Source organism: Pseudopipra pipra, chromosome 8 (genome assembly GCF_036250125.1).
Source record: "Pseudopipra pipra isolate bDixPip1 chromosome 8, bDixPip1.hap1, whole genome shotgun sequence".
Lineage (NCBI taxonomy): Eukaryota > Metazoa > Chordata > Aves > Passeriformes > Pipridae > Pseudopipra > Pseudopipra pipra.
The window spans coordinates 459,350-486,471 of record NC_087556.1 but is presented as its reverse complement, the minus strand read 5'-3'; the positions used below and the strand labels follow the sequence as shown (position 1 = coordinate 486,471).

Sequence of the window (27,122 nt, the reverse complement as noted above, 5' to 3'; positions counted from 1 at the left end):
CCAGTTCCCTCTCCAGAAGGCCCCAGATCATTAATTTAATTTCCCAGCACTTGTTTTATCAAAACAAGTATATATAGCAAGGGCTGCCTGAACAAAGAAGTGACAGGAAGAAACTACCCGTGTGGTCCTAATGCAGATGTGAATCAGCAGAACAGCAATCCTAGGAGGAGGCTTTTTCCTCTCTTTTTCTTTCACATACGGCTAGATAACACAGGAGCAGTGTCTTTCCACTTGTACCTACTTATCATCACAGAAATGATGATTTACTCTAAAATACACACATATTCCCAGATTGGAAAAGCAGCCATGAAGCCATTTAGAAAAGTCATGAAACTCTCAGCCCATTAAATGCCCATTCCTCACTGGAATCTCACTTGCCAGAACAAATAAATCTGTGGAATGGAATACTGCTGAGGTAATTTGTGACTCCCTTCTAAATGATCCCTTCAAACAGGCTCCCCATCCATTTGAAAGCAGCAACAAATCTTTTTTGCAGTAATTTGGCTGCCTCCAACCAAAGCAGAACACAGGTAATGAAGGATAGGGGCCTTCCAGCAGACCTCCAAACACGCAGGATGGAGCTGCACATGGAGAAGCCTCTTGCAGAAAACCTCAGGAATGCACTGCAGTGCCACAGCTGGTGGTGGAGACGGATCCTTCCTCTCTCATCCTTGTTCCTGCCTCTCCTTTGTCCTTCACTGCTCACTGGGCCTCCTTCCTTTCACCCCACATCCCCAGTCCTTCACCTCGCAGTGCTCCCGCTCCTGAATGAAGCCCAGAGGAGACTGAGCTGATCATCCGTTATGTTTTCTTTGGAAGGAGCTTGACAGCCCCAAGAGATTCCTGACAACCACGATGCCACCAGTCCTTGTGTCTGCCTGGTGTCTCCTGTCACCAGGGGACAGCCCTGTCCTGAGAACTGCCCACATTACAAGTGATTCCTGTAAATAATTGCTGTGCATTTCTCTAATCCCTCCGTTGGAGCCACGGTCTCTCTAACGGGGTGAAGCCTCACAAGTTCCAAACAAACACTTGGTAGCAGCACGCCTGGGAGGGGGGTGTTTGTAGATGTTTAATGGTGCTTCTCTTACAATCAAGGTGCCAGAGCACTTAGCAAAGGCATTTTTGGTGGTGGGAGAAGAGGGAGAAAAATAATGATACACTAAATATAGGTAGAAACACTATTAAACTGCATGCAATTACCAAAAGACACTAAAAAAATCAAATCTTATTAAATACCTTTCACTTTTTAAAATAACATTTAAATGTGCCTGTGATAGAGCTGAGCTTTAGCTGCCTGTAACGACAATTGTACAGCTCCAGGGAATTTACAAATGATGAGATAAAATATTTTATACTTGTTTTTATTAACAGTCACCCAGAAGCTTCAGCATGGCTCACAGAACTGCACAGCAAACACGTTCAGCTACGATACTATTTATACTGTCTGATGCAAGAAGGCCTTGGATAACATTTGTTTAGCCAAGGACGAACAGTCCTGGAGCCTGTAGGTGGATGTAGGGAAAGACAAAGCTGGGAAACGCTTCCGGCCTGCAAAGCAACAGGGTCCCTCCAGCCAAAGGGTTGCTGGGAAGAAACGCAGGTAAAACCAAACCAAACCAGTCCAGGTGTCCAAAACACTCACAAATAATCATCGCAGGGTTCAGGAAATGAGTCCTGAGGTGCAAGTGGGGCTTTGCCAAATACCTCTTGTTTCTCAAACAGCCATGGCAGAAGGCACTGATAAGGAAGGCACTGATAAGGAAAGCCGCTCTCAGGTGGAGATGCTGTTCCAGAGGGTGGGTGTCAGTCGTCAAAGTCGATTCTGATGGGGCCCCCTGTCAGGACGTGGTTTGCCACGTGAACAGATCCCTTCTCCTCCTCCTCGGCCGCCCTGCGCGCCCGTCTCCGGCAGCCCTGGGCGCAGCGGGACGTCTCGTCCAGGGCCCCGCACACCAGGATGCGGCAGTGCAGGAACACCTCCTGGGGGTGGGGACACAGCAGGACGGGGTCAGCGCTCTGGGAATCACTGGCACTGCTGGCACAGCACGAGCCACACCACTGCATGGCACAGCCACTTCTGTCCCCGCACCCACAGGGTCTGTATCCACCATCGCCACCCGCAGCCAAACCAGCCGCTCCAGCTGTGCCAGGCTGGGATCTCAGAGCATCTGTCTGTGAGCCAAGGGTGCACACACAGGGGATGGGAAGGCAGGAAAGGATCCTCCAGAAAAAGGGATGAAAACGCCAGGAATAAGCTTGGAAGAACTTGCATGGACTGGCAGGAGCTGCATGGCAGGGAGCAGGTCAAGAACACATGAAGCCTCACACAGAGATGGGCTGAGAGAAACGTGCAAGAGATTTGAAGTGGGCTGAGAAAACATAAAGCTAAGAATCTGAGGGGAAAAGGAGGAAAACACTGGGTGATGGGGGGCTGAGGGAAGGAGGAGAATGCAAAGAGCAGGGAGACAGCTGCCTTGTTATCCTGCACAGCAAAGGCAGTGACAGGGTTGCTGCTCCCTGACCCATACATGACAAGGAGAAGAAGCAAGATCCCTGCAAGCAGCAGTCACAAATACACGATCAATGGTGTGGTTTGAAGCAGAATCCATGGCTCAGGCTGGGAGGATGCAGGGTGGAGACAGCAGTGGCAATCAGATGGCCAAGAAAAATTCCTGAATTTTGGAAGATCCCATTTGTTTTAGCCCTGATGAGGCTCTCTGGTAGCTGGAGCAGCAGCTTTATACCTTGTGGAGTAAGCAGTGTTGGCTGAGCATAACAATGACTGGAAGACCCAGTTTATTCCAGCACAGAAAAGGAAAGCTGTTTGCATTAGAGAAATGGGATTATCCTTCAACTGCCCTCTCACTACTGAGCTTCTGCCCCAGAGTGCCACTGGCCTGGACAGCCGGGTTTCACACTGAACTGAACTGGATGGTGACCTTGCATCTGGAATCCTGGCATCTGTACTCCCAAGAGCTAGAGAAGAAACTAGGTTGAAGAGATTCCAAACCATAGACTGTCCTGTTTTGAAGACAGGACACTGCAAAATGTGCCTGGTGACTGGGAACACCTTCTCACCCAGCATACGGGGGTCCACCTTGGACACAACAATGATTTTAGCCTGCTATGGCAGTGATGTTCCACAACCTAATTTTAGTTGTTTTTCTCAGTCTGTCCCAAAGCACCTGTGTCAGGCTCCTGAAAGACACAGCTGCTGGAACAGGCCCAGCAGCACCTGCCTTGGCCCAGCCATTCCTCCCCTTTGCACTCTCACACAGCCACCCTGGTGCTGAGATTCCTTGGGCAGATCAGAGCTGATGCAATCACCTGAGAGCTGAGTTTTGAGCTTACCCTGTTGTCTTTGCCCACGAACTTGAACACAGGAACCTGGAAATGCTTGGCAAGATGGTCCTTTGACGTGTACTGCTTCACGGAGTCATCGGACACGCAGCTGAGGGAAGCAGAGGGACAGGCTTTTAATGGCTTTCCCAGAAGTGGAAAAAGACATTCCAGCCTACTTAACCAGAGAAAGGAAAGGAGGGCTTGGCTCTCTCAAGCTAAGCTACCATCCCTGCTACTTCCTCTTTGGCCACAGGAGAAAATTGGGAACGATGGGGGAAAACAACAGCAATGCTAATGGCATCTCCAGACAAAGGACAGCTCAGCAGCAGAGAGCTGGCAGGACCTGGGCCAGTCCCCTCAGAGAGGGACTGCCAGAGAGCTGCAGGCAAGTCTGTCCTCGTTTCACCTTCCTGTGCAACAGTCTGCAGTGTTATACACTGTTGAATGTGTTATGTACTTCTGTGTACACATATATATGCACATAAATTATGCTTAAAATGAAGCCTGTACACACATTACTAAAATATCACAGATGATGAAAGCAAAAAAAAAAAACAAATTTGCTTTGCTTTGTATCATTTACATATTTCTTCCTGCTGGACTTGGTCAGACAGCTCAAATTCACTGCATTAAATTAATAATTTCAATTTTTCCATCACTAGCAATATATGATCATGCTCTCCATACAGGAGAGCAGCACATGCTCCTGGGAGCACTAGGCACTGCTCTGATCCCAGCATTATTTTCACCACTATTTCTCCATGGCCTGAAGGGATATCCCTGTCTGCAGCACTTCCCTGGAGGCAAACACAAAACCCATCCCCAGGGAGCTGATAAATCACCACTGTGCATCTACAAAACCGGACAGATTCCTCCCCCCTGAGGCCAAACACACTCAGTTGTTTAGAATAAAACTGCTGTTAAAAAAGCAGTATTCCTGAAGGCATCTGACTGTAAGGAATGACAGTTAAAGACTTCTCATGGGTGACTGGCCAAGCTTTGGGGCTGTGAAGTCAACTCGTAGGCCTGTCCTCATTTGTGAGCACATCAGCTGTGATGATTCTGGGACACCGGCTCAAACTGACTCCTAAACCTCAAGTTCTCCAAAGGTTTGCCACACTGGTGGCAGGAAACATACTGGTTTGGGGTTAGGGAGATGGGAGAACATCAAGCAAGAATCAGGGATATATGGACAAAACCAGCTCAGAAACCTCCTGAGTCATGGGGACAAGCCCTTTTGCATTTTGTGGGGGGCCATACCCTAATCCACTCTCCTAGGAAACTCCCAGACCCTGTCTCCCACCTTGGAGAGGTAGGGAAGGACAGGGAGCACAGGTAAGGAAGGAAAATGGATGAGCCTGCTCAGGATACAGGGAAAATAATGCTTTTCTGTGCATATTGTGCTTTAAGTTCAGGAAGCAGACTGGCAGTGCCACGGGAGCTGTGCTCTGACCCATTTACTGGGGGTTCTAAGGTAGAAAGGAGGGCTTGGAGAATAAAATATCCACCTCAGCCTACAAATGAGGGGCAGCCCGAGGTGTAACCGAGGTGAGCCTTGCAGTGGAAGTCCCTTCACGCCGTGGTGCTCAGTTAAAGCACAGCTCCTGACCACAGCACACTGCCCTGCGTGACACCACCTCGCTCCGGGCCCCAGAGAGCTTCAACACTGATCACCTGGGCCTTTGGTCAGTGCCTTTGGCTGCATTGTGCTTTCAGAGAGAAGAAGAACAGATCAGAAGCAGGAGAGCTGCTCTGGGGTTGGCTGGGCTAGCAGCAGTGCAGGGTACTACAGGGGAGGGACCTGGAAAAATCCTGGTTTCCAGGGTGGTCACATCAGCATGGGGAGAAGGCTGGAGTCCCACAGAAGGTGGTTCCCACCTCTTGCTGACTGGAGAAGGCAGGGAAGGAAGCAGTAGAGAGAATTTCCCCATCCCTAAGTCCAAGGTAAATCCCCTCAAATTTGAACAGTGTTCCCCTCTGGAAGCTGCAGTTAACTCCTGCAGGTCTGATCCTACATAATCGAAATAATTTAAAAATCCCATCTTTATTGCCCTGGGCTTTTGGGGCTGGGTTGCTGGAAGGAAACTGGGTTATTACAGAACTGTCTGGAGCAGGGACGACTCAGCAGAGTATTTATTCAGTTAATTTTACTTTTGAATCGCTGCAGGCACAGAGAGACAAAGAACCCCAGTTAGTTCGATAGCACATCATTAGTGAGCAGTTTAACTACAGCCCAGCCCACGGGGGTGGTGAGTCTGGGGACACTGGGGACACTGGGGCCTGCAGTGAGGCTGCAGAGAGGAGCAGGCTGGATGAGGCTCCAGCCCACTTTTCCCTTCGGTGAAGTTTCAATGCCCTCTGCAGGTACCAAGGGGCTGCCGGTGCCGTAAATCCTCCAACTAGTGCTGGGGTGAATTTAAGGCATGACATTTGCTGCCTTCTCCCTTCTCCATCTGGCTCAGGTTTTGTTTGCTGTTTTGAATCCCATCGCTCATGAGGAGAAATTAATGAATGTTTGGAGCCTCGACTCTGTGAAGGGTCCACAGGAAGAGCCAAGGCAGGGAGTCAATAAAATCAATTCTCCCATTACAAATCTGCTCATAAAGCCCAGAAATGTCAGGCACAGAAGGACTGCAGCCTAGGATGGAGGGAGAGCTGAATCCTTCATTGGGAGATGAAAAGAGAATTTCTGGGTACTTTACACTGCAGGACCCTTTTGCTGTGAGACAACGACACAGGACTTGTCATCACCAGCTGTAAGGGTGGGTGAGGAAATAATTCTTGTCCTCATTAGATGGTCTGGCAGACAACACACAGGGCTTACACAAGCACAGTATCTTGACTGCCAGGCTACAACACTGCAGGTATGTCTTAGATATTCCCTGGACTGAACTTCCCTCCCTAGAGGAACAGCAGACTGTGACATTTCCACAGCATTGTCTGGTTAAGCTCCTGCATGCAAACACTCCACAGCAATGCTGTAGCATGGTACAGTCATTTTGGCACCCAGAGAAGTGTCTGAAAACAGGGATCATCTTAGGAGCCACAGCTGAGCCCCCAGCAGTGCTCCCCAAACCTCTGATGCAAAACCCACCACAGAGAACCCACAGATCCACACAGAATTGTTTTTAGCATATCCTGCAAAGATCACTAACCCCCAGAAAATTACAGCCAATCTGAGGGACCCTAAGTTTGCTGCACTGACATCAGAGAGAGGGATGCTCCTGGAGCTTCAACTAGGATCAGCAATGGAGTCCTCTGGCTCATGCTGTAAGAAGGCCATTATGAGAAAATCAAGAAACTTGCTCCAGTTGCTGGAGCAGCTGGCTGGCAGCAGCACATGGCCATCAGGGGGTTCTGCCCATTGGTTTGGCAGTCTGTGGCTGGCAGGGAGAGGATATCAGGAAAGAGAATCTTTTCTACAGGAGCCAACTCAATTATCCACAAGGCTAGTTACAGGGAAATATGGCCTGTGAAGGCTGCACTCGGAGTAACCTCTTTCACTGTCTCCCACAGTTTCTCCCAATTACTTTTGATGGGACAGGTGGTTTCAGCTTGATGGCTGCTGGTGATTGCTGGGAGCAGGGCAGATAAACTGCTGTGGAGAAGGGATAGTGCTTCCTGCCTCACATAGACAAGACAGCTCAGCCCCACTGCCAATTCCCATCCAACAGCCAGCAAGAGAGAGAACAGTGAACTCACCCATCTTGAATCAGGTAGTACTTGAGGATCTCATCGATTTTGGAGGTGGGAGTGGCGAAGCAGCTCTCTACAAGTGTCTCTAGTCCACTGACGTGCACCAAGGGCTCAATCCCAAAGTACAGCGAGTCCCGAAGCCTGAGGGTGGGAGGAGCCCCCCTGTAGGGTTCATCGAAGTCTTTGTCTTTGAAGATCTCCAGGGTGAAAGGGAAGACGCCCTGGTTGCGGCTCATGATTTCCAGGGGCGAGTTCTTGAGGTTGGGCACGTAGGCCTCGGAGATGGTGTAGCGGCGCGGGAACTCGCAGGTCACCGGGATCAGCAGCTTGCTGGTGCGCACGATGATGTCCCCATTGCTGCCCGGGGTCTGCTTCGGCAAGCCGGTCACCAGGTTGGTGGCAATGATCTTGTCATCTATGACCTGCAGCAGAGAGAGGTGTTGAAGGGAAAGGGGAGATCACTGAGAAGGACATCTCTGGGTTGACTTTGTTCAGGACACCCAAAGTAGCCACGGAAGGCACAGCTCTGTGAATTTATACGCTGCAACCAGAATGATGTTCACCCTCACTTACCAACCAAGGGCTCAGTTTGCTGTTGGCTGTGATGCACTGCACTCCTGCAGCAAGCTGAGGAATTGGCTTCCAGTGCCACCCATCTGCTAAGATGGGCTCTCTGGTTCCTGACCAGCTGCCAGTTTAATTTTTGGAAGAGGAGACCAGAATCTGTCTCAACAGGAGGGTGAGGAGTGACAGCACTTGTGCCTTCTGCACTGGCGTGACAGTGAAGCTCCCTCTGTGACACACCAGGTGAGCAGAAAGCAGCACCCACACTGACAGACACACCACTGGAGGGGAGGTGGAACAAGCTCTCCTACTTTGGGATGTCAGCCCGGGTCTACTCAGAGACCAGCTGCACAGCAACACAGGAAACTGCTCTGACAGTACAGCTAAACCAACCCCATTCCCCAAGGAAGCCCCAGCCAAGTCCCCAGATGCAGAGATGCCAAGAGCCAGGGTACAGTACATACATCTACAACGGTGCCACAGGACTTCAGGGAGAAATGGATGTTGACGTGAGTGCCGTTGGAGACGCCTTTGCACGAAGTGTTGATGAGGGAAAGGTCCAGGCCTCCAACCAGGTCCTTTGGGATGTTCACCTCGATAGAGCTCGACTTGCACAGCACTGGAACTGCAAGAGAAGTCTCCATAATAACAGTCTGCACTACAAAGCTACCAGAGAGCTGGGGAAGGGCTGTACCAGTTATTACTGGGGAAAAAGGGGAATCCTGTGCAGCATTTATCATTACTATCTCCCCACAGGAACTGCCTATCTTGCATTCCTACCTCCACAACACAAACCTGAACTACCACGGCCCCAAATTCTCCAGGCACAGCGAGGCCTCAGAAGACAATGAAGACAATCACCGCACTTGAAGCAGAAACTTGGCTGTGCAGCATTTCCAGCTTTACTTAATACTCAGCACAGGTTTGACTGATATCTCTTGCACTGCTGTCTATGTCCTGGGAAAAGCCTTTGCCAGATATGGATATCAAATTCACAACACCCCAGGCAAAGCCATTTTTTAAGACCCTTAATCAGATTTTACATCAAAACCAGAACACATCAGAACAAGGCAGAGTAATTCCATATAGATACCAAGCTAAAATGGAAGCACCTCAAAATGCCATAATAATATTTTTATAAGCAATAAACCCAGCTCTGACAAACAAACCCAATTATCTCACTCATTCCCACCTCCTTCCAACCTCTGAATTTTTAATACAGATCTCCACGTGAATTTTTTTAAATTACCATTCCATTACATAAGAAGAGGCAGAAAACATACAGCTTGGGCAAAAGGAAAAAGGAAAGAAGAGAGAATAATCTTCAATAAAAAAGTAATTGCTATATATATATTCCTTGGGAGACAGGACAAGTGTACTGGTGCCAGAAAAACAATCCCCTTACAGTATTTCCCTTTATTATATTTTAAAATCCCATGACAAAACTTTTTGCAAATCTACTAGCTGCCCAAGCTTTTTGCCAAAATTACAGTCTCAGTCCTTGACATTCATATGACCTGCTTTCCCTTAACTTTGGTCATTAATTACATAATTTAGGATTCTGGATCTTGAATACAAGGCACACTGCTAAGACATGCCTTTTACTCCCCTTAAAAACATTCTCCTGTTCTAGCCAAGGTATTTGTAACAGCCTCTACACCTGCAGGGAGGACTCCTAATAAAAACTTGATCTTTTCAAGGTGATATGCTAAAATGTATGCAGAGTGCCCACAGCAATATGCTCCCATAATGACATTGCTGGGTTAGAACAGAAGTTTAAAGAACTAAGAACTACCTTCACTTCCCCTCCCTCGGCAGTGGGAATAACGGAGCACGTCGGATGGCAAAGCTCAGGAGGAGACAAAGGGACTTTGGAATACAGCACAGTGCACAGAGAGGAACATCCTTCGGAGAACTGATGGGCTCAATCTGGATATAAAGCCTCACTGTCCTAGTGACTCCTTGATAAATAAGAAAATGTCATGCTTTTATTTTATAAAGGTGAAGTTCAGAGCAAGACAGTTCGTACCCCAGCTGCAATTGTCCTAAGTTCAGGACCAGTTTGGTTAAGGGTATCTCTGTTTCTGCATGTCTTCGATTGGCACAAAGGAGGAGAAAGAAGACCCCACTGCCCCCATGCTCTGGCACTGCAGGACCTGTGTGCATACACAGAAACAAGTGAAGGAAACCTGCAGGCAGATCCACTGGTGAATCAAGACAAATCCTGGCTCTTTGGGAAAACACTGGGGGAAACTCCTCATACTGACCATGTCAGAGGAGCTGGTAATGCAATTCAAACCACCCCAGACATTTGTCCAAGGAAGAGTAACCAGTGCTGAGAGCAGTGTTTCAGTTCTACCAATTTGTCAGGGGTGCTGCGAGCAGAGCCGGTGCCTCAGTGGGATCTGGCTCTGAGCAGACCCCCTTCCCCCAGGACAGGGGAGCTGCAAAGGAGATGACAAGGTGTGCAGACAACATGTTATTCCAGGGTAAGCAGTGAGGTCCCGACTGCCAGGACTGAGATGCCCAGCAGAAATGAGTTATCCTGATGCCAAGGAGCCCACTTTTATTCCAACCTCTGGCATCCGTTCAGAGAGCTGATGCCAGCTCTGGACCCTCCTGACTTGCTGTCAGCATCCATGTCCTGCTCCTGAGAGCCTCATCCAGGCTGTGCCAATCAAACATTTCAGTTCTTCACCCTCATACACCACAGATCACCTGTGAGTACTGGGAAAGCCTCCTCATTTCCACTTTAAACTCTGCTTTGCACCAACACTTGACCCTGGTAGGAAGCTTCTCTGGTGAGCCCAATGCTCATTTTTGCTGTCTGCTGTTGTTGGCACTGTGTTCCAGCCTCTGGTTCCTTCCTCAGCCTTCCAAAGTGCAGCTGCTTGGAGCAGAGGTTATCCTTCTGCACAGACTGCCCAGCAGAACAGATTCCCTGACCCACTGCTATACACCACTTACAGTGTCGTACCCTGCCTACAGGCACAAAAAGCTTGGGCAGAGGAGGAAAAGCATTTCCCCCTGCACTTCAGAAAGATGTGGGGTACTAGGATGGGCTGCAAAATTCCGAGTGTTTTGCTGGCTGGTATCTCTGTGGAAAAATTGTAGTCAAGATTGTGGTTTCTGTGGAAGATTATTAATGTTTGTTCTGAACGTAGAGACAGCGCAGAGGAGGGTGGAGAGGCTGCCCAGCCAATTGCTTCAGGCAACTGTGCCTGCCCTGCACTGCTAATTGAATCAATATAAACCTGATTAGATCTCATAAAAATCTGTGTGGTACAGCTCCATATCTGCTCAGAACTGCAGACCAGTGCACAGAGACATAAATCCATGACATGGAGAGGAACAAGCGATTCCACTCCATGAGATGCTGCATCCCCAGCCCTGCCTGGGCCCAGCAGTGCTGCTGCTCTCAGTGAGCAGCCTCACAAGCAGGAGAAACATTGGCTGGGAAATCCAGGGCTCCCAACCCTGCTGGGGTTGCCTCAGAGAGCCAGGACTGAAAATCATTGCTCTGTATCCATCCATCAGACCTTCAATCAGTGAATGTAGTCACAGCCCTTGGAAATGCCACCTCCACCTCCCCCAGCAGCACTGTGGGATCCCAAGTGTGCAGTGCTCAGCCTTGGGAGCCCTGCACTTCTAAAAGGCTTCAAAAAAAGCAGAAATTCCATCAAGCAGGACCATTCCAAGTTCCTCTCTGAGACACACCTGCCCTGTTGGCCCCTGTGAAGTCTGGATCTGTCCCTCCAGCTGGTGTCTGGGCACTCTGTGACACATCAGACTGCAAGAGGTTCTCTGAGCACACCAGGAGACACCAGACTGCTTGGGATGTATTTGTAAAGGAAATCCCATCCCAAAACATGGAACCTGTTCATTCCATGTGCATGCCATAGGTGCAAGTGAATCAGCAGGAAGGCTCCCTGTGTAAAGTTCATATGGAAGGTTTTCCAAGGATAATGCTGTCCTTGCCTCTGTGCAAGGATGTATCCCAGGCACTCTTCCAAGGGACAGCAGGAACACCCTGTATCAAAGCTAGTGCCCTGCTTCAAGGCATAGGAATGCTCACTGGAATGGCTACTGAGATACTTGGAGAAAACATGCTTCTCTTTTTAACCCCATTGTTGGAAGTGACTGAACCACTTGAGCTGAAATTTTCAAGTTTGAAGCATGGAAAATGTCAGTTCTACAGCACCAGTCTGTCAGAGGCATACAGAGCTGAAGCAGAGCAGTACAACAGGAGATATTATGCAATCTTAATTGTAAGTGAACTCTGCCAAAACCACCTGTGATGCAAGAGGCACCCAGGAGGGCCCTGTGGCTGTTCTCCTGCCTGGTTAAAAGAGCAATGCCTTCAGGCTCTCAGTTCTGGATGATCTGTCATTAATGACAAAGCTCCACTAATTAAACTGGAAAGGACAGATTAAGAGATGACAACAAAACCAAGAAGAAAAGTTCCTTCAGACATACTTCTGGGGGACAGAGGCTGCTGGGGAGATTTTGTTGACCTACCTTGGCAAGTGTGGTTGTCTTCTGATAGAACAAGTCCCCTTGGACATTCACACTGGTAGGTGTCTTCCACTTCAATACAGGTATGGCTGCAGCCTCCGTTGTTGTTGTGACAGCCTTCGATTTCTAGGAGAGAAAGGAAAATCAGCACACCCTGAGGGCCCCAACATACCCCTGACCAACAGAGACTGTGGCCAACACAGCTCCAAGGCAGCAGCATGGGCAGAGCTTGCTTCCAAGAAAATGCAGTGGAAACCCTCTTTTTAATTGTACAGTTTCCTGTCTTGGTCATTTCCCCATGAGGTTAACACGGAATTCTGTGAAAAAGCTTACCAAATTAAATCCCACTGAGTAGGCAATCTGCACCCTTTAAAGATCATAGAATGGCTTCGGTAAGAAGGGACCTTAAAGACCATTTTGTTCCACACCTTCCACTAGCCCAGGTTGCTCCAAGCTCCATCCAGCCTGGCCTTGGACACTTCCAGGGATGGAGCAGTTATGACTTCTCAGGACAACCTGTGCCAGGCCCTCACCACCCTCACAGGGAAGAATTTCTTCCCAATATCCCATCTAAACCTGCCCTCTGGCAGTTTAAAACCATTCCCCCTTGTCCTGTCGCTACATGACCTTGTTGTTTGTCTCTCCTGAGACATCCTCTTAAACTAAATTTTTATGTTGTTTCTTACTTCAAAAAGGTGGGAGGAAAATCCTCTTAAAAGTTCTGCCTCACTCCCTCCCTTCATCACCAGCAGAATGACAGCTCTGAGCTTTGCAGGGGAGCTGCCCTGGGGAGGACAGCCCTGCAGGGAGCCAGCTCCTATTTCCAGCAGGGAACACCAGAGAAGAGATGATGTGCTCATTCCCCCTGGGTTCCCCAGCTGCGAGGGGGGTGGCTGTACCAGATTCCTCCAACCTCTCTGTAGGGTGAGGAGGAAACTCTGCTCGTAGGAGTTTCTTTAGCAGGAATTCTGCTGGTTTGGGAGTTCTAAGGCTTTGAGGTTGGCTCAGGGACAGAATGACACGAGTTCACAGTGTAAAGTTCATTCCCTTCCTAATTTTCCCCCATTGTCAAGAGCAGAGGAGAGAGGGCAGCACAGCTAATTGGAGGATGTGTCATGTCTTACATCTTATCCATTCAGGTGAGGCAACTCTCTGAGGACCTGAGTTTTTGTGTAAAACATATTCCTGGCTACTACAGCTACAGAAAAGAGCCAGAAAGGTCATCCAGATACATTCTGAACATTTGAAAACCTAAGGAAAGTAAGGCCATTTCCAGCTCTTGTTGGCTTCCTATTATAAAAAAAATTATTTTTTTGGTCATGATTTTTTTGGAAATAATCTTCACTGCTCGATTTTTTTTAACCCTTTGGGATGAGTATGCTAGATGAGTACTACTGTTCTCACTGAAACAATAGTACATGAGATAAACAAATCATAAATACAAAATATTTTTCCTCAAGACTGCCATCAGAAATGACTGTGTGGTTTTCACTGAAATGTAAAGAAAAGAATGGAAATCCCATACTGACCCCTATACAGTGCATGGAAAACAAGAGCCTGAACACTCCATATGAGTCAAAGTAATGGGTATAGCATCCTAATGGAATATGATACTTTTAACCCTACTCAGCCTCAGCAGCTCGTGTAATCAAACTAAATCTCTTGCATTTGTTCTTTTTAGCCACAGCTGTGAGGTGGTTCACAAGTAAATCACATCCTCTAAGGGCTCACAAAGCTGAGGGCACATCTTTAGAAATAAAACTCACTAACAAGACTGTAAAAATCCCCAGCAGCAGTGTTAAACTCATGAAAAGCACCATCCTTCTTACAGAAGGGGGAAATTAAATGATATATCAAAGGCCCTAAAAGCCAACATTGGGAACAGCACAAACAAGTTTCCAGACAGACTATTCCAGCCCTGTCAGAAGAGTGTCAGGAATAAAAACTGCACAGCTGGTTTACGTGACCTCCTTCCAGCTCAGAGCTGGATGTGGAAGGGACAAAGCTCACAGACCATTTTTGGCCCCACATGATGTGACAAGGACTTCAGGAGCTCTCTGCACAGCATTCCCAGGGCAGTGTCACTGCCTGCATGAGTGATGTTTTGCTAACACAGCTCAGGGAGCAGATTGAGCTCTTCTGGGCAGCTGAAAAGTGAGGCACATCTGCAGCTGTTTTTCTTGTCTGAGGCCCCACAGTATCTGTGAACACCCCACACAGCAGCTTTGCTTTGGAGGGGGCACAGAGCTCTTCACAGCTCACCACAGAAAACATCAGGCACAAGTCTATTTTTGCTGGGTTTGCCTATTTCTGCCCCAGAGATGTCTGTATACTGTTAGTGACAACAGATCAAACCTACCATTTGGTCTTTAAGCCACCAGTCTAAACTCATCAAGGGTTTTCAGCCTGGCTGTGCCACCCCTGGGAAGGAGCTGTAGCAGATGAGCCCACAGCTAACCACTCACAGACACCAAACAGCCAAAATGCAGCCCAAATCTCAAATCTAACTTCTGTTCACACACTGGTACCCCTCTCCTCAGTCTCTGCCCCAGGAGGCTAAAGTGATCTTCATGCTCTAGTCTAATGTCATGACATTACCCCATACCTAGGGTCAGCTGCCAAAACCCAGCAATGCTAAACCTGTCCCCCCCCCAAATCTCCAGAGTTAAATCCCAGCAACTCCAGCAATAACCAGTTCTGTGTGGCCAACCAGTCTTCCAGATTCACTGCTGCCTTTCCCCCCCGGAGGTAAACACAAGCAAATCCTAACACAAGGGAACGAGGCAGGGAGAACAACAAGGAGACTTCTCTCTGCTTGCTCAGAAGGATATTTTAGGAACAACCCCACTGGCAAGCACAGAGGTGATATGAGTGACATTTAATCCCAGCTGCAAGGAGCCAGGAGAGAAGCAGTGCTGCAAGGGAGAGGGAATGATCCCTGCTGTCCCTGTGGCAGCTGCAGCCTCACCTTCACAGGTCCTGCCGTCGCTGCCCAGCGTGCGCCCGACCCCGCACTCGCAGCGGTAGGAGTTCTTCAGGTTCACACAGAACTCACTGCAGCCTCCGTTGTTCTGCTCACACTCATTTTCATCTGAAAAAAACCCACCCCAAACCACTGTCAGAACGTGCCCTCAGTAAACACACAGCTGGCACGTGGGAGCACTGCTCAGACTGGCTTTCCTGGCCTCCTGACCGGGATCAGGGCAGCAGAGATCATATCACAGGACATCTGGAATGGGAAGGGATCGTCGAGTCCAACTCCAGGCCCTGCCCAGGACACCCCAACAACCCATCCATGTGCCCTGAGAGTGCTGTCCGAACACTTCCTGAACTCTGGAATATAATGAGTAATCTCTCTGACAGCGGCTTTTGAATCTCTTGGTAAAGCTCTGAAAACTCCTGCTAATCCTGTTTGAAAGGCTAAACTTTCTCTGTGTCTGTCTGCTTTACTTTTTTTTGAAAGGTACTTTTTCTCTGAGATTCTCGTTCTTCAACCTGATTTCATCTCTGCGTGCAAAAAGTGAATCAGAGGGAGGGACAGACATTGCTATTGTTGAGCCACAAAACTCACAATTTCTCTTAGGCAGGCCAGCACGCTGAGGTTCTCAATCAAGGTTCCATCAAAACAGCTTAGAGGCTGGCATTTACTAGATGTCAGAAGCTTAAATTAAGAAAAAAAAGCAAGATATCATTTTAAGAGACAGGTCAGAGAGGCGCTTTCTTAGGTATCAGTGGTCCCACACACTCACAGTGCCCACAGCTTGCAGCTGGTGCTGGTGTCTCCTTCCACAAGCGACGTGAATTGAATATTTTTAGCCAAAGAATTGGCTGCTACCCTGCTTTGGGAGGCAGGAAGCATGTCCAGGAGACACACAGACACTCTGCTTTTCACACATGTGACAGGCTCCACACTTTCCCTTCTAAAAATAAAACTAAAGCTGCTTAAAAACAGAAGGTGAAGAGGGAAAGGGCTAACTGGCAAAGGCACAGAGATGCTGTTAGAAGGGCCTAGAGCTTGTCGTGGTCAAGGGCTGTACCCAGCAATCCCCCTTGCCTGTCCCTCAGGTTCTACAACACACAGATCTGTCCCTGCTCTTCCACACCAGTGACAACCAGCACTTCTGGGACACTTCTGTTTGTCTTGAGACTGGACTGGGAGAGCACTGAGCTGATTTTATCCATGGCTTAGTAGAACATGGATCCAAGTATTCACAAGGTCAAAGGCAATGCCTTGAGTTGGTGGATGTGTGATGGGAAGTCCAAGGCCTTACCTAACCACTGAGCTTGCAAATGAAAATGTAACTGAGGATCAGCAGTTCTGCTCTGGGATTCAAAGCATGTAATGTACTGAGAAGCACAGGGAGGTGCACAGAGCTGTTTAACATTCATGGAATGGTTTGGGTTGGAAGGGCCCTTAAAGCCCATCTCATTGCACCCTGCCATGGACAGGGACACCTCCCACTAGCCCAGCTGCTCCAAGCTCCGTCCAACCTGCCCCTTGATGGGGCAGCCACAGCCTCTCTGCTGCATTACTGCAGCATCATCAGCCCCCCTTTTTAGGAGGAGCTGGGAAAAGAAGCATATTCTCCATTTACGAAAGGCTAATAGGGATTTATTTAGTTTCTCTGGAAGGCTGGCACAGCTGCTCTGAGAGATGTGATTGCACAATTACTCAGTGCAACAGAAAGTCATTAGAGAGATGAGTGAGCCACACAAGAGAGGCTGCAGGCTGGTGACCCAGTGTGATCATTCCAGCTGAGCTGTTCTGCCATCTGGGAATCCCAGGGAGAAGCAGCAGTGCAGAAATCCTGCCCAGCCCGGCCATGGAGGGGTGAAGGCAGCTGCAGCACACACAGACAGGCTCAGGCTCCTGCGAGCCTCCCTGCTGCAGGAAATCCTTTCCTCTGAGCCTGCCACACTTTTATTGAGTGCTGGTGCTTGTCAAGGGCACTTCTGTGACTGGAAGTCTTGAACAGAAGCAGCCAATAAATGCTTTTAATTACCTGAGAGAGCTAAGTCAGCCACTTGGCTGCAGAGATGTGGAGCTGCTTAAGCAAAACCCTTCCACAGAATCAGTGTGAGCCAGAGTAACTCTGCAGCAGGGCCAGGCTGCTCTCTCCACAGACTGGGATGACTGTGGCCCCTGCCCCGATGCCCACAGACCCGAGGGGTGTGAAGAAACCACCCACGCCTGCTTTGTCAGCTGTAGTGGGTGTGGAAGAGGCTGATCTGCCACGCAGCCTCCTGGACCAACTCTGCTTTCAGCTTCACCACCAAATCAGGCCACAAAGACACAGACGAGATCCCACCTCCCCCATACACTGGCACCCCTTCCTCCTCCCTCCACCTCACCTCTTCTTATCCACCAGCATGGTTCTGCAGCTCCCCAAGGGCCACCCCTTCCCAGCCCCTTGCTTTCCCCCACAGATCATCTTCTCCCTGACCTCCCAGTCCAGGTGCTCTCCTCCCAGCACCACACACACGACCACAGCTGTCCTCTCCTCAGAGGTTCATGAGGATTCCCTTCCAAGTCCCCAAAGCCCACATTCCCCACTCTGCTCTCACTTACAGCCCTCCACCTCCCTCTGGCTGTGCCAGTCTCTGTCACCAAATGCCAACCCCCCCGAACGCCCCCGTGTCATGCTGCCTAAAACCACTGCAGCTGTGATGGGACTTACTGTCCTTTGGGTCTCCTTAAGGCCCAGGCCATGGACAATGTCCCAAAAGGGCAGGAATATGGTGGAGCTCAGTGTGCAGCCTTACACCAGCCAGCAAAACTTTTTTTTGGGAGGAAAGAGGCATTCAACAGAGCATCTAATGACAGGCTGCACAGCATTTTCTGAATACCACAGGGAGACTGTACCACGATCTTGCAGAGAGACTCTGCTACTGGCAGTGCAGCTGTTGCCTTCAGAAAGCAAATCTAGTCTCCGTACACACAGAGCTCCGGGGCCACCAGAATGGATTCAGTCGTGGGATGTCTCTTGGAATCACTGACAGAATCATACACCTATTCTAGGCAGCAAGGGAGGAAACTCCTCTTAGAATACTGCACGTTTTGCACTGCTTTGCAAGGCAATGGGTCGAGAAGTGAGCGATGAAACAAAGGGAAAGAAAGCATAGGTAGCTGGCACAGGTTATTCCCACCCTTACCAAGGCATGTCTGTCCATCAGGTCCCAGTGTTGTCCCTGGGGAACAGGTGCAGTCACTGGTGTCCAGGCAGGGGCCCTGGCAATCCACCACATCACAGATGTCATAAAAATCTAGGGCATGACAAGAACACTGTCAGCTCAAAGTGCTGAGCATGCAACAAAAATAACCACATTTGTCCCATCAGCTTCCTGCCCTGGGAGCAGCCCAGCAGTTCCAGACCTGGCCCACGTTGGGAAAGACGAACCCCTGAAGCTGCTAAGAAACAATCTGCTTTAATTACTGCGCGTCAGAGATACAAATTTTGACTTTGGCAGCGAGCCAAGACAAACCACGGCACCCACAGAGAGCACCAAACCACCGCGGGCCAGGTCAGCCATGTAAAACTCCCACCAGTGGAACACAACGGGTGGAACTGCCTCACGGATCCCACACGGACAGGCCACCACCCCCACCTGAGGGGTGGCAAAGCCCGGAGCCGGGCACCGGGGACGAAGGGGGTTTGGAAAAGGGAGCCACTTACGGCCACAGTAGGCGTGGAAGCACACGCTGGGCTTGGAGAGGTGGTACACGTAGTAGCCACCTGGGCAGGCCTTGACGTCGATGGTGGTGTTCCAGAGGCAGCAGTTCCCGTTGAAGCTGGCGCAGGCCTGGCGCTGGACGACGCCGTCCCGCTCCCGCGGGTGGCTGCCGTTCATCCAGACGGGAGCGTGGGTGCCGCAGTGGTTCTCGGGGATGCAGAAGGTGGGCATGGCGTCGCCCGCCATGCCCGTGAAGCGGTACCACTCCCCGTCGATCTGGCTGTCGCACGTCGGCTGCCCCTGGGAGCCGTTGATGTGGTGATCCGTGTTCCGCCAGGGCTCGTTGAGGCTGATGTAGGCAGAGCAGGGGTCCAGGGCTGGGGCAGGCAGCAAGAGAGAACAGCTGGTAGATATCAAACCGACTGCGAATCATAAACAATGCAAAATAATTTCCCTTTCTGTCCCTGACTTAACAGAATCACCGTGATAGAGATCCCCAGGGAGACACGGCCATACCAGCAAGCTGACTGTCTTGGGGAAAATTCTGACAGCTCAGCTTAAATTTACTTGTTCTTCCAAGACCTCAACAGAACTCTCACAACATTATGCAACAGTCTGACTTGCTGCTTTGCTGACAGGGGAAAAAAAAAAAAAAGATATAAGCAAATCTGGGGGCCAGGTAGTGATTTTGCCAAGGGAAATACAACCTGGGAGCACTGGATCTAGTCTAGGATATCCAGCCTTTGTACAAGTCCTAACTGAGAGCCTGCAAGCCCCTCCTGAAGTCACTGGTAACTCTCCCAGATGCCTTGGAGCAAAGGAATATACTTCAAACAAGTTATGCAGTCTCTTTTAAAACCCACCCACAGCTGGTGTCAGCCCTCACAGCTGAGTTGTCAACCCAACTGTTATTTATTATCTTAAAATCTAGAGGGCATGAAGGTCTGGATCAGGACCTTCTGGAGAGCAAAATGTTCAACTTTTGACACAGTTGTGTTGCTCCCAAGGCCACAAACCCTGTCTGATCATGCAGTCCCCAAGGAGCGTGTCCCTTTTCAGAGGCCTTTCTGAACCTTCTGCAAACACTTAAAACATAAGAGTTCCATAGGGAGAACAGAAATAAAGATTTTAAGTGTTCATTACATTTTCAGCCTTCTAATTAACCCTGATTTGGCAGCTTCCTCACTGAAAGTCCAGAAGTTCCATCTTCCCTTACATTTAATATCTGATTAAGCACTACTTATCCATGACAGGCTATTCCCTATTAAGCAAAATGAATGCTAATCCTGTCCTGAGTAAGGAAAATTGATTATTATTTCCTAAAATCAGGCTAATACAACCAATCATTCTGATTAAATGCATCTCAGACTGGAATAGCCTCTACTTCCCACAGCACATTTCCTTTTAAGTTCTAAAACTGTGCTGTTTTGTTTTGTTTAACAATAGGGTGATGCAATTTGGGTGGGGGGAGAAACATTATACTATTTCTATTAGAATTTCTGGACACAAACCTTCCTGGTTCATTATTTTGATTTGCTCCACTGATTTTAAAGTGGAAACTTTAAAGTGCTTCAGAGAATGGACTTCAAGTCACCCTTATTTAGCTGTGCCCTCTGTAAATATCTGTCCCACAGACATGGGATGTTGTACAAGTATCTCATAAATACAGCATCTCTCTTGATGAGCACCCTTGCACCTTCCTCAGCCACAGCCACACCTTGTTTGGCCTCAAATCCAGCATAAAATGCAGGAGCAGCTGCCACAGTCAGGAGTGCTGCAGAGCAGAGCACGGATCTGGGTTAGGAAGGGAATCTCACAGTCCAAAACCAGGCAGAGGAGCTGATTCACTGCCACCACAACCAGCCCAGCTCTCCTGAGCAGCAGAGAGGGGAAGGCAGGAGGGAATCTCTGAGGAGATCCCTCAGGAGCTCTCCATTTCACCCACCTCTCCTCGCCTGCCCTTACCCACAGACAGCAGCAGTGCTGGAAATCCCATCCTCCAAAAGCTCACTTGACTTTTCCCAAAAGGAAAAGATGTGTCCCAAACAGAGCTTCCCCTGGGCTTCCCTCGATGTAACTCCCTTGGTTTTCCACCAGAGGATTTGGTGTGGCCTTAGGGTGAGTCACTGACTAAGATGAAAAGGTTTTCATGCTGTTCAAAGCCAAATGAGGTGAAGTGGGAATGCCCTGTCAGCTTCCCAACTGGGCAGCACTAAAAATACACACAGCCTCATTAGCTTTCATGTAATTAACTTTATGAAATATCCTCTGTGGACAGCCTCTGGAAACACTCATCTAGGGAGAGCACGTTGAGTCCTAAACATTCAGAAGATAATTTAAAGACAAAATTTACTGAGATGAAGATGCAGCAGCTCAAAGGGAGCTGGCAAGAAGGCACATCAGGGGAACTGAGGTAGCCTTTCCTCACATCCTTCATTCCTCTGAGAGCTTCTGGCAGGAGTGAGGGGGAGGCAAACAAGCAGAATAAGCAGACAGTGCTCTTTGGAACACTGCAGATCCTCACGGCCACCCTCAGAGTGCCAGTGCTGCCCCACGCCAACCTCCCTGCAGACACCAGCAGCCCTTGGCAGCACAATGCACTGAAAACTGATTGGAGTTTTTAGGGAAAAAAACTGATCAGCCTCTCGTCTCCTCTCCCCAACCAACGAAAGCTTGGGGGTTTGCACAAGACATATCACTGTCTCCAGCTCCCTCCGTTTTTCATTTTTCTTGGCTCAATTCTTTTTCCTCCCCAACACTCCATGCGTGGCCTGAGCAGTTCAGCCTGACAAGCATTAGCTATGAAGCAAAGCTCCTCCATTTGTAATCTCAATGGTATCATCAGTTCTCTAGCTGACATGGGATCATATATACTGGGTGACAAATCAGGCTCCAGCAAGCATTTGTGAGCCCCCCATTCTGCAGAGATTAATCCTGTGTGGATTGTGTAACTGGAGGTCTCTGCTCCAGCACAACTAAGCAATGTAGTGAGCAGCACTGCATTATGACACTAAATTCAGTTCAGATTTGTCAAAGAAGCAGGTGAAAAGGTAGCATAATGGCTATTCATAGAGCCTGTCCTCCAAAGGGAGAGGAAAATCCCACAGTGCCTTGGCAGGAGAGTTCTCCCAGTACAGGAGACTTCACGCTCTGTGACAGAAAGATCTTTCCAACTGGAAAGAATTTTACATCGTCTTCAAAGGAAAAGAATATTTCTCCCATCTTCCAGCCTTTCACTTAAGAACACCAAGGCTCAGCGTGAACCTTTACAGACGGCAAACAGAAAAAAGGCAATGCCTCTTTACTCACCCATCGAAGACACTGGCTGGAGCTGGATGACAAAGCAGATGCAGAAAAACGAGTACTGGAACATCCCACTCAGCCAAGGAGCAGTCACTGCTCAAGGAACAGAGGCTTGAAAGCCCTCACACGCTGTGGCTCTTGCAGCCTTCCTCCCAGTGGAGCTCCCGACTCCGAGGTTCCAGAAGAGCAAGTGTGGTCGCTCCCCTGGAAGTTTATCAGAGGAAGAAGCCGAGGGGATGTGGGGTACAGCTCCAGCCTTGACCTCCCCAGAGCAGCTCTGCCCCTGACTGACAGCAGAGATGTACTCACTGGTCAGTGTTGTTTTTTGGACTCGGCCTGCTATTGTTTTCTGCCCTGACTGCCCCACAGTGACACCTCTGCTATCTCATCCGGAGAGGAGTTCTAACCAGGGACACCCGGACATCCCGAAGGCATGGAAGAGAAGAACAGATGGGTGCTTGTTATCTCTGCTCCTTCCACAAGTCCTACGACTCCATGGCTCCCCCAGGCAGAAAACACTGGCCAGAGAGCCTTAACTGCAGGAAGTGGTGGCCAAAGGAGGAGACTGATCCTTCCGAGCAGAGATTGCAGAGGAGCCCCTGGAGCAGAGCTACAATGGGAACATCAGTCAAAGTGAAAGACTGGTCTCCCACAGGGAAATAAAGCTGTTCCGAGGCTCCCTTTTCACTCCTGGTCACACAGCCTGATTGCAGCAAGGTTATCAAACAAGGCAAGTAGAGACCCTTTTCTGCAGCAGTCTTACAATCTCCTCATCTTTAAAAAACAAAACCAAACCAACAATCAAAAAATCCATCATTAAGGAATTAAGTTCCACGCAAACCCAAGTAATGGAGAGCCTCTCCTTACTGGTTCAAACCAAACTAGGTTGAGCTGCAGGTGATAACCACAAGCCCTGGATGCAGCACCCTGAAATCTGTTCTCTGCTAAAGCAAACCCAGCACCACAGCTGGCAGTGGGATACCAAGGACAACGTGAACAAGCGGAAAGGGATCTTCCCTCTCCTCCCATCAGCTCTTGCTAGAAGAGATCTCCATCAGCAATGAGTGCAGCTAAGCACACAGTCAAGCAAGGGATGCATTTCCCCATTCCCTTCCCATCCTGCATTTCTGCAGCAGGCTGGAGTAAGGAACGACATCAAGGTTGATGAGCCAGCTCAAAATCCCAGCAGGAAAAAAGCAGCTCTGTTATTTTCACACTGAGTTTGCACAAGGAGCTGGGTGTTTGCTTCACAGGGATTGCACACTACAGAACGTTATCAATGGCCTTTCCCTGCCTGGATGTGTCCCTGGCAGCAAAGTGCAATTTGTTCCTCTGCTCCACCCAGCACAGGAGTCCTCAGTGGTGAATGACTCTGAGGAACGACAAAAAAAACCCAAATAAGTTACAGACATTGCTCCCACCAAAATAAATAAAAAAATCCTTGTGGCTCTATTGTGCTGACAGCTGTGCAGTACTAGAAAAGGTTTTCCAACAACAGGAAAAGAGAACAGATTCACTACACAAAGCTATCAAGGCAGATAACCCTAAACAGTGCTTGTGTGAATTCCCAGAAGAGAAACTAAAATTGAACAGAAAGTATTGCAACAAGACACAGGGATTTATATTTTGCCATTTTCGTGGAGAGGTTGATTCCTACTTATGATCCTGGGTAAATAAAACTGACAAGCGTGGATGGACTGTTCTGTTGGTGCCACAGGTTTGTACAGTTCTCTGAACCATCTCATCTCCCAGCTGCTTTTGTTTTGGAGGTGCTGCATGAGCCTGTCACAATCGTGCTTTGACAGGTACAGGTAAGTGACTGACAGCTGACAATTAACACAGGGAAACCAACTGCAGCATTGCAATTCTGAGCCTCAAAGGGGTCGTCAACAGGCCCTACCAAGTTCTCCAAAATAGATTAAAGCAGGAGATGCCCAAGCATTCCCAGAGATGGCACTATCCCCAATCACCACAACATCTAGTTCAAGGAAAGGGTCTCAAGCTGAAGAAGATTGTGTGCTGCCTCTAAACACTTTTGGGAAGAAGCACTAGAAGCAACCCCTCTATGAGCACTTTCTCTTTGCTTTGTAAATTAATTTGGGCGACAAACAATAGTAGCCTGAATTGGATCACATAATCTGTGCCTCAGGGAGCTGTGTTAGTCATTTCTGAAAGCAGAAAGGGAGAAAAAACCCAAACAAAATCCTTCTTGCAAGGAGATGCTCTGGGAGAGAGGACATAATTCCAATGGGGCGCTCTAGGGCCTGCACTCTCCAGGCGAATCCGTTGTTCCTGACCTCCACTTCCACACTCCAAGGATGAATGAGTCCAACTTCCCAAAAAGAATCAGGATCAAGTTAGTACTTCTTAAAAGTAGTCACCAGTACTGTTTAAAAGATGTGAAGGGGGGAGGCAGTACTAAAACCGAGGGCTGCAATTTTGTTTTGGTATGCAAAAGTTCTAAACCTGCTGCAAAGCTTGGGTATGTCTGCTCTTGACATGAGAAAGGCTGCTCATTCTGCAGTGGCAAGCACCCTTCCTGCCCCTCCCAGACATCTGGAGGGCTTTACCATCCTCACACAAGGAACTCAGGTTCCTCAAAGCACTGGCTGGGCTGGAAAGCCTTGGACTGTTTGTAAGGGACTGCTGACTGAAGAGGCTCTGTCAGAAACACCACTCAGGGCACCGCAGTGCCCGGCGAAGGGGAGGTGCTGAAGCACAGCTCTGGGTGCAGGGACCTGCCCAGAGGAGCAGGAGGAAGAGCTAATCAGCACTTCCTGCCGCCGAGGGAGAGCAGGACCGGCACACGCGGCAGGATCTGAGGGTGCAGGGTCACAGCAAGCCCTGACAGGCTGCTGAGATGGATTGCACCAAAGTCAAGGACTCTGAGATAGGCCCTGGTGCTGTAAACAACGTGTCCCAGGACACGGTGCCAATGGGAAGGGCTGGGGAGATCAGGGAGCAAACACGAGCCTGAGGAAGAACGAGTGTGAACTCAAGTCAAACATCAAGGGCCCATTAAAATCAGGCAAGTACAACACCCCTAGTGAAGAGCAGCAGTTATTTCCTCTCCCTTGGTGGAGACCTGTGATGCAGAGCTTGTGTTTTGGGAGGGTTTTTCCACAGGTCCTACAGAACCCGGTGTATTTTCCATGATCCTCAATTTTCAGATGAAGAAATAAGGGCGTACAAGCTCACAGAGCCACATCCTAAAACCAGCTTCTCCCATACTTCAGGGCTTAGGTATACTTCAAGTCTAATTTCCATTCCTGTATTTTACTTTTCATCCCTTTTATGTCATTATACAAGTAAATCTGATTTTTTTTTTAAAGGAAATAATTAGAATCTCTTGGGACAGTTAAGATTCAAAAATCTCCTTCCCTGTGTGAAAATAAAGCCATACAATGTGGCACAGAGGAAAGCAGCTTGCATTTACAGCTCCACTCACAAGAAAACCTCAGAAGATACCAAAGAAATTGGTCTGCTGGCTCAAAGAAAGGGCAACTTGGCCAGCTCCACTCGAGTGGCACAGTGCCAAGGCCTGACAGCCAAGAGCAGCTCCAGAGCATCATGCAAAACCCTCCTAGAGCCAACATGGAAGTGTAGGAACTTGCAGCAAGGTGGATCATGGTGGCTGCCTGCCAGGCAGGAAGGGATAGAGGGCAAAAGAGAAGGGGTTTCTTCTTTTCTCTTCAGGAAAAAGGAGCCATGAACACCTTTCCCTGGAGGGCCTTGGAATGTAGAGCCTCACAGGCACAGCAAAGGAAACCTAGTACAGCTCTCCAGGCAACTGTAAACCGGTCATGTATTTGAAAGTCCCCCTCACAAAAGAGGTTCATCAAAAGAGTAACAAAGCTGGTAGAAGCAGCAGCACCTGAACACTGCAATGCACACTGCTGCTCGTCCCTACAGGGGCTGAAGAATGCACTGGGACATTAAGATTCAGGCAGCACTGTGCAGGACCCTGTCACCTGCCTGGCTCCAAGGTGGGCAATAGCTGCTGCAAGAGAGAGTGTTCCTGGGGAGATTTAACAGTGTGGATCAGGAGAGCAAATAAACATTGCCCTCCCCTTCAGTGTTGGCATTCCAAGGCACTGAGATGGGAGTGTGAGGCTTATGGCATGTCATCCACACCTGGCAGAGACCACAGTGCACTGGGACAGCAAAATCTTCAGGAATATGGACTAACAAGACCCACTGGACAGCCTGGATTTCAGGGGACAACTGCAGACTCTTGTCTTCCTTCCTTCTCCTACACTGTCTCTATAACAACATTAAAACATGTGCAGGAACAATTTTGTCACAGCATCTTCTTGCTTTCAAACTAGAGATTGTGGTGCCAGATGTCATGAGTCTCCTGTTCTTCTGGATGCCAAAATGGGTGACCTTTTATGCAACTGAGCCAAGCAATTTATATAAGCATGGCAGCAGTTCATCTGGACACAGCAGTGGACTAAGGGTTGCTTGGAGGAAGAAGGTTTGTCAGCTGTGATTAAAGGGAGGTGGCAACTAACAGCTTCCAGTCCTTCTCCTCCAGCTTTAGAAAACACGAGGTGGCTCTTTCAAAACATATAATACCCATGATTGGCCAGTTTTTGAAACAGTTGATGGACACGATAGAAACCTGCACCAAACACCCCATCCCAACACCACAAAGTCAGGACAGAGTACAGTTTGCTGATTCCCAAAGTTAATGAACAAATCATATGCCACCATGACAAATCAGACCATTCAAGGGCCCAGGAAGGAACAGAAGCTTAAAACTTCAGCAACTTCCCTCTGAAACAGCACTTGAATGAAACACAGAAACACTGACACCACTTGGTTGACACTTTTTAGGTAGCTGGGGTGTACATTCTTATCCTGCTACTGTGTTGGCCAAACAAAGGCACATCTTTGTCAGACCAAGTGTCTCTACCTCCACCTGAGCACCCCAGGTGCTCCCAAGATCCCTGTGTTAGGCAGCCAGGCATGGCAGCAGGATCTCCATCCGAGCTCCTCCAGCAAAGCTCTGCTCTGCGTCACCA

The 27,122-nt window shown here is 48.9% G+C and overlaps 1 protein-coding gene across 2 annotated transcripts; it reads right to left on the bottom strand.

Moving 5' to 3' along the window:
* Window positions 1–1,054: 1,054 nt before the first annotated feature.
* On the bottom strand, window positions 1,055–27,122 carry OIT3 (oncoprotein induced transcript 3). Of its 2 annotated transcripts, XM_064662112.1 has the most exons (10): window positions 27,014–27,122; window positions 20,510–20,566; window positions 18,795–19,169; window positions 18,274–18,384; window positions 15,089–15,211; window positions 12,124–12,246; window positions 8,070–8,230; window positions 7,048–7,463; window positions 3,355–3,454; window positions 1,055–1,983 (listed from the first exon to the last, which is right to left on the bottom strand). In XM_064662112.1, the coding sequence occupies exons 1-10, from the start codon at window positions 27,066–27,068 to the stop codon at window positions 1,807–1,809; spliced, it is 1,698 nt and encodes a 565-aa protein (XP_064518182.1). In that variant the 5' UTR covers window positions 27,069–27,122; the 3' UTR covers window positions 1,055–1,806. The 2 variants fall into 2 exon arrangements, with proteins under 2 accessions (XP_064518182.1, XP_064518181.1); XM_064662111.1 differs by lacking the exons at window positions 20,510–20,566; window positions 27,014–27,122 and adding an exon at window positions 22,102–26,223.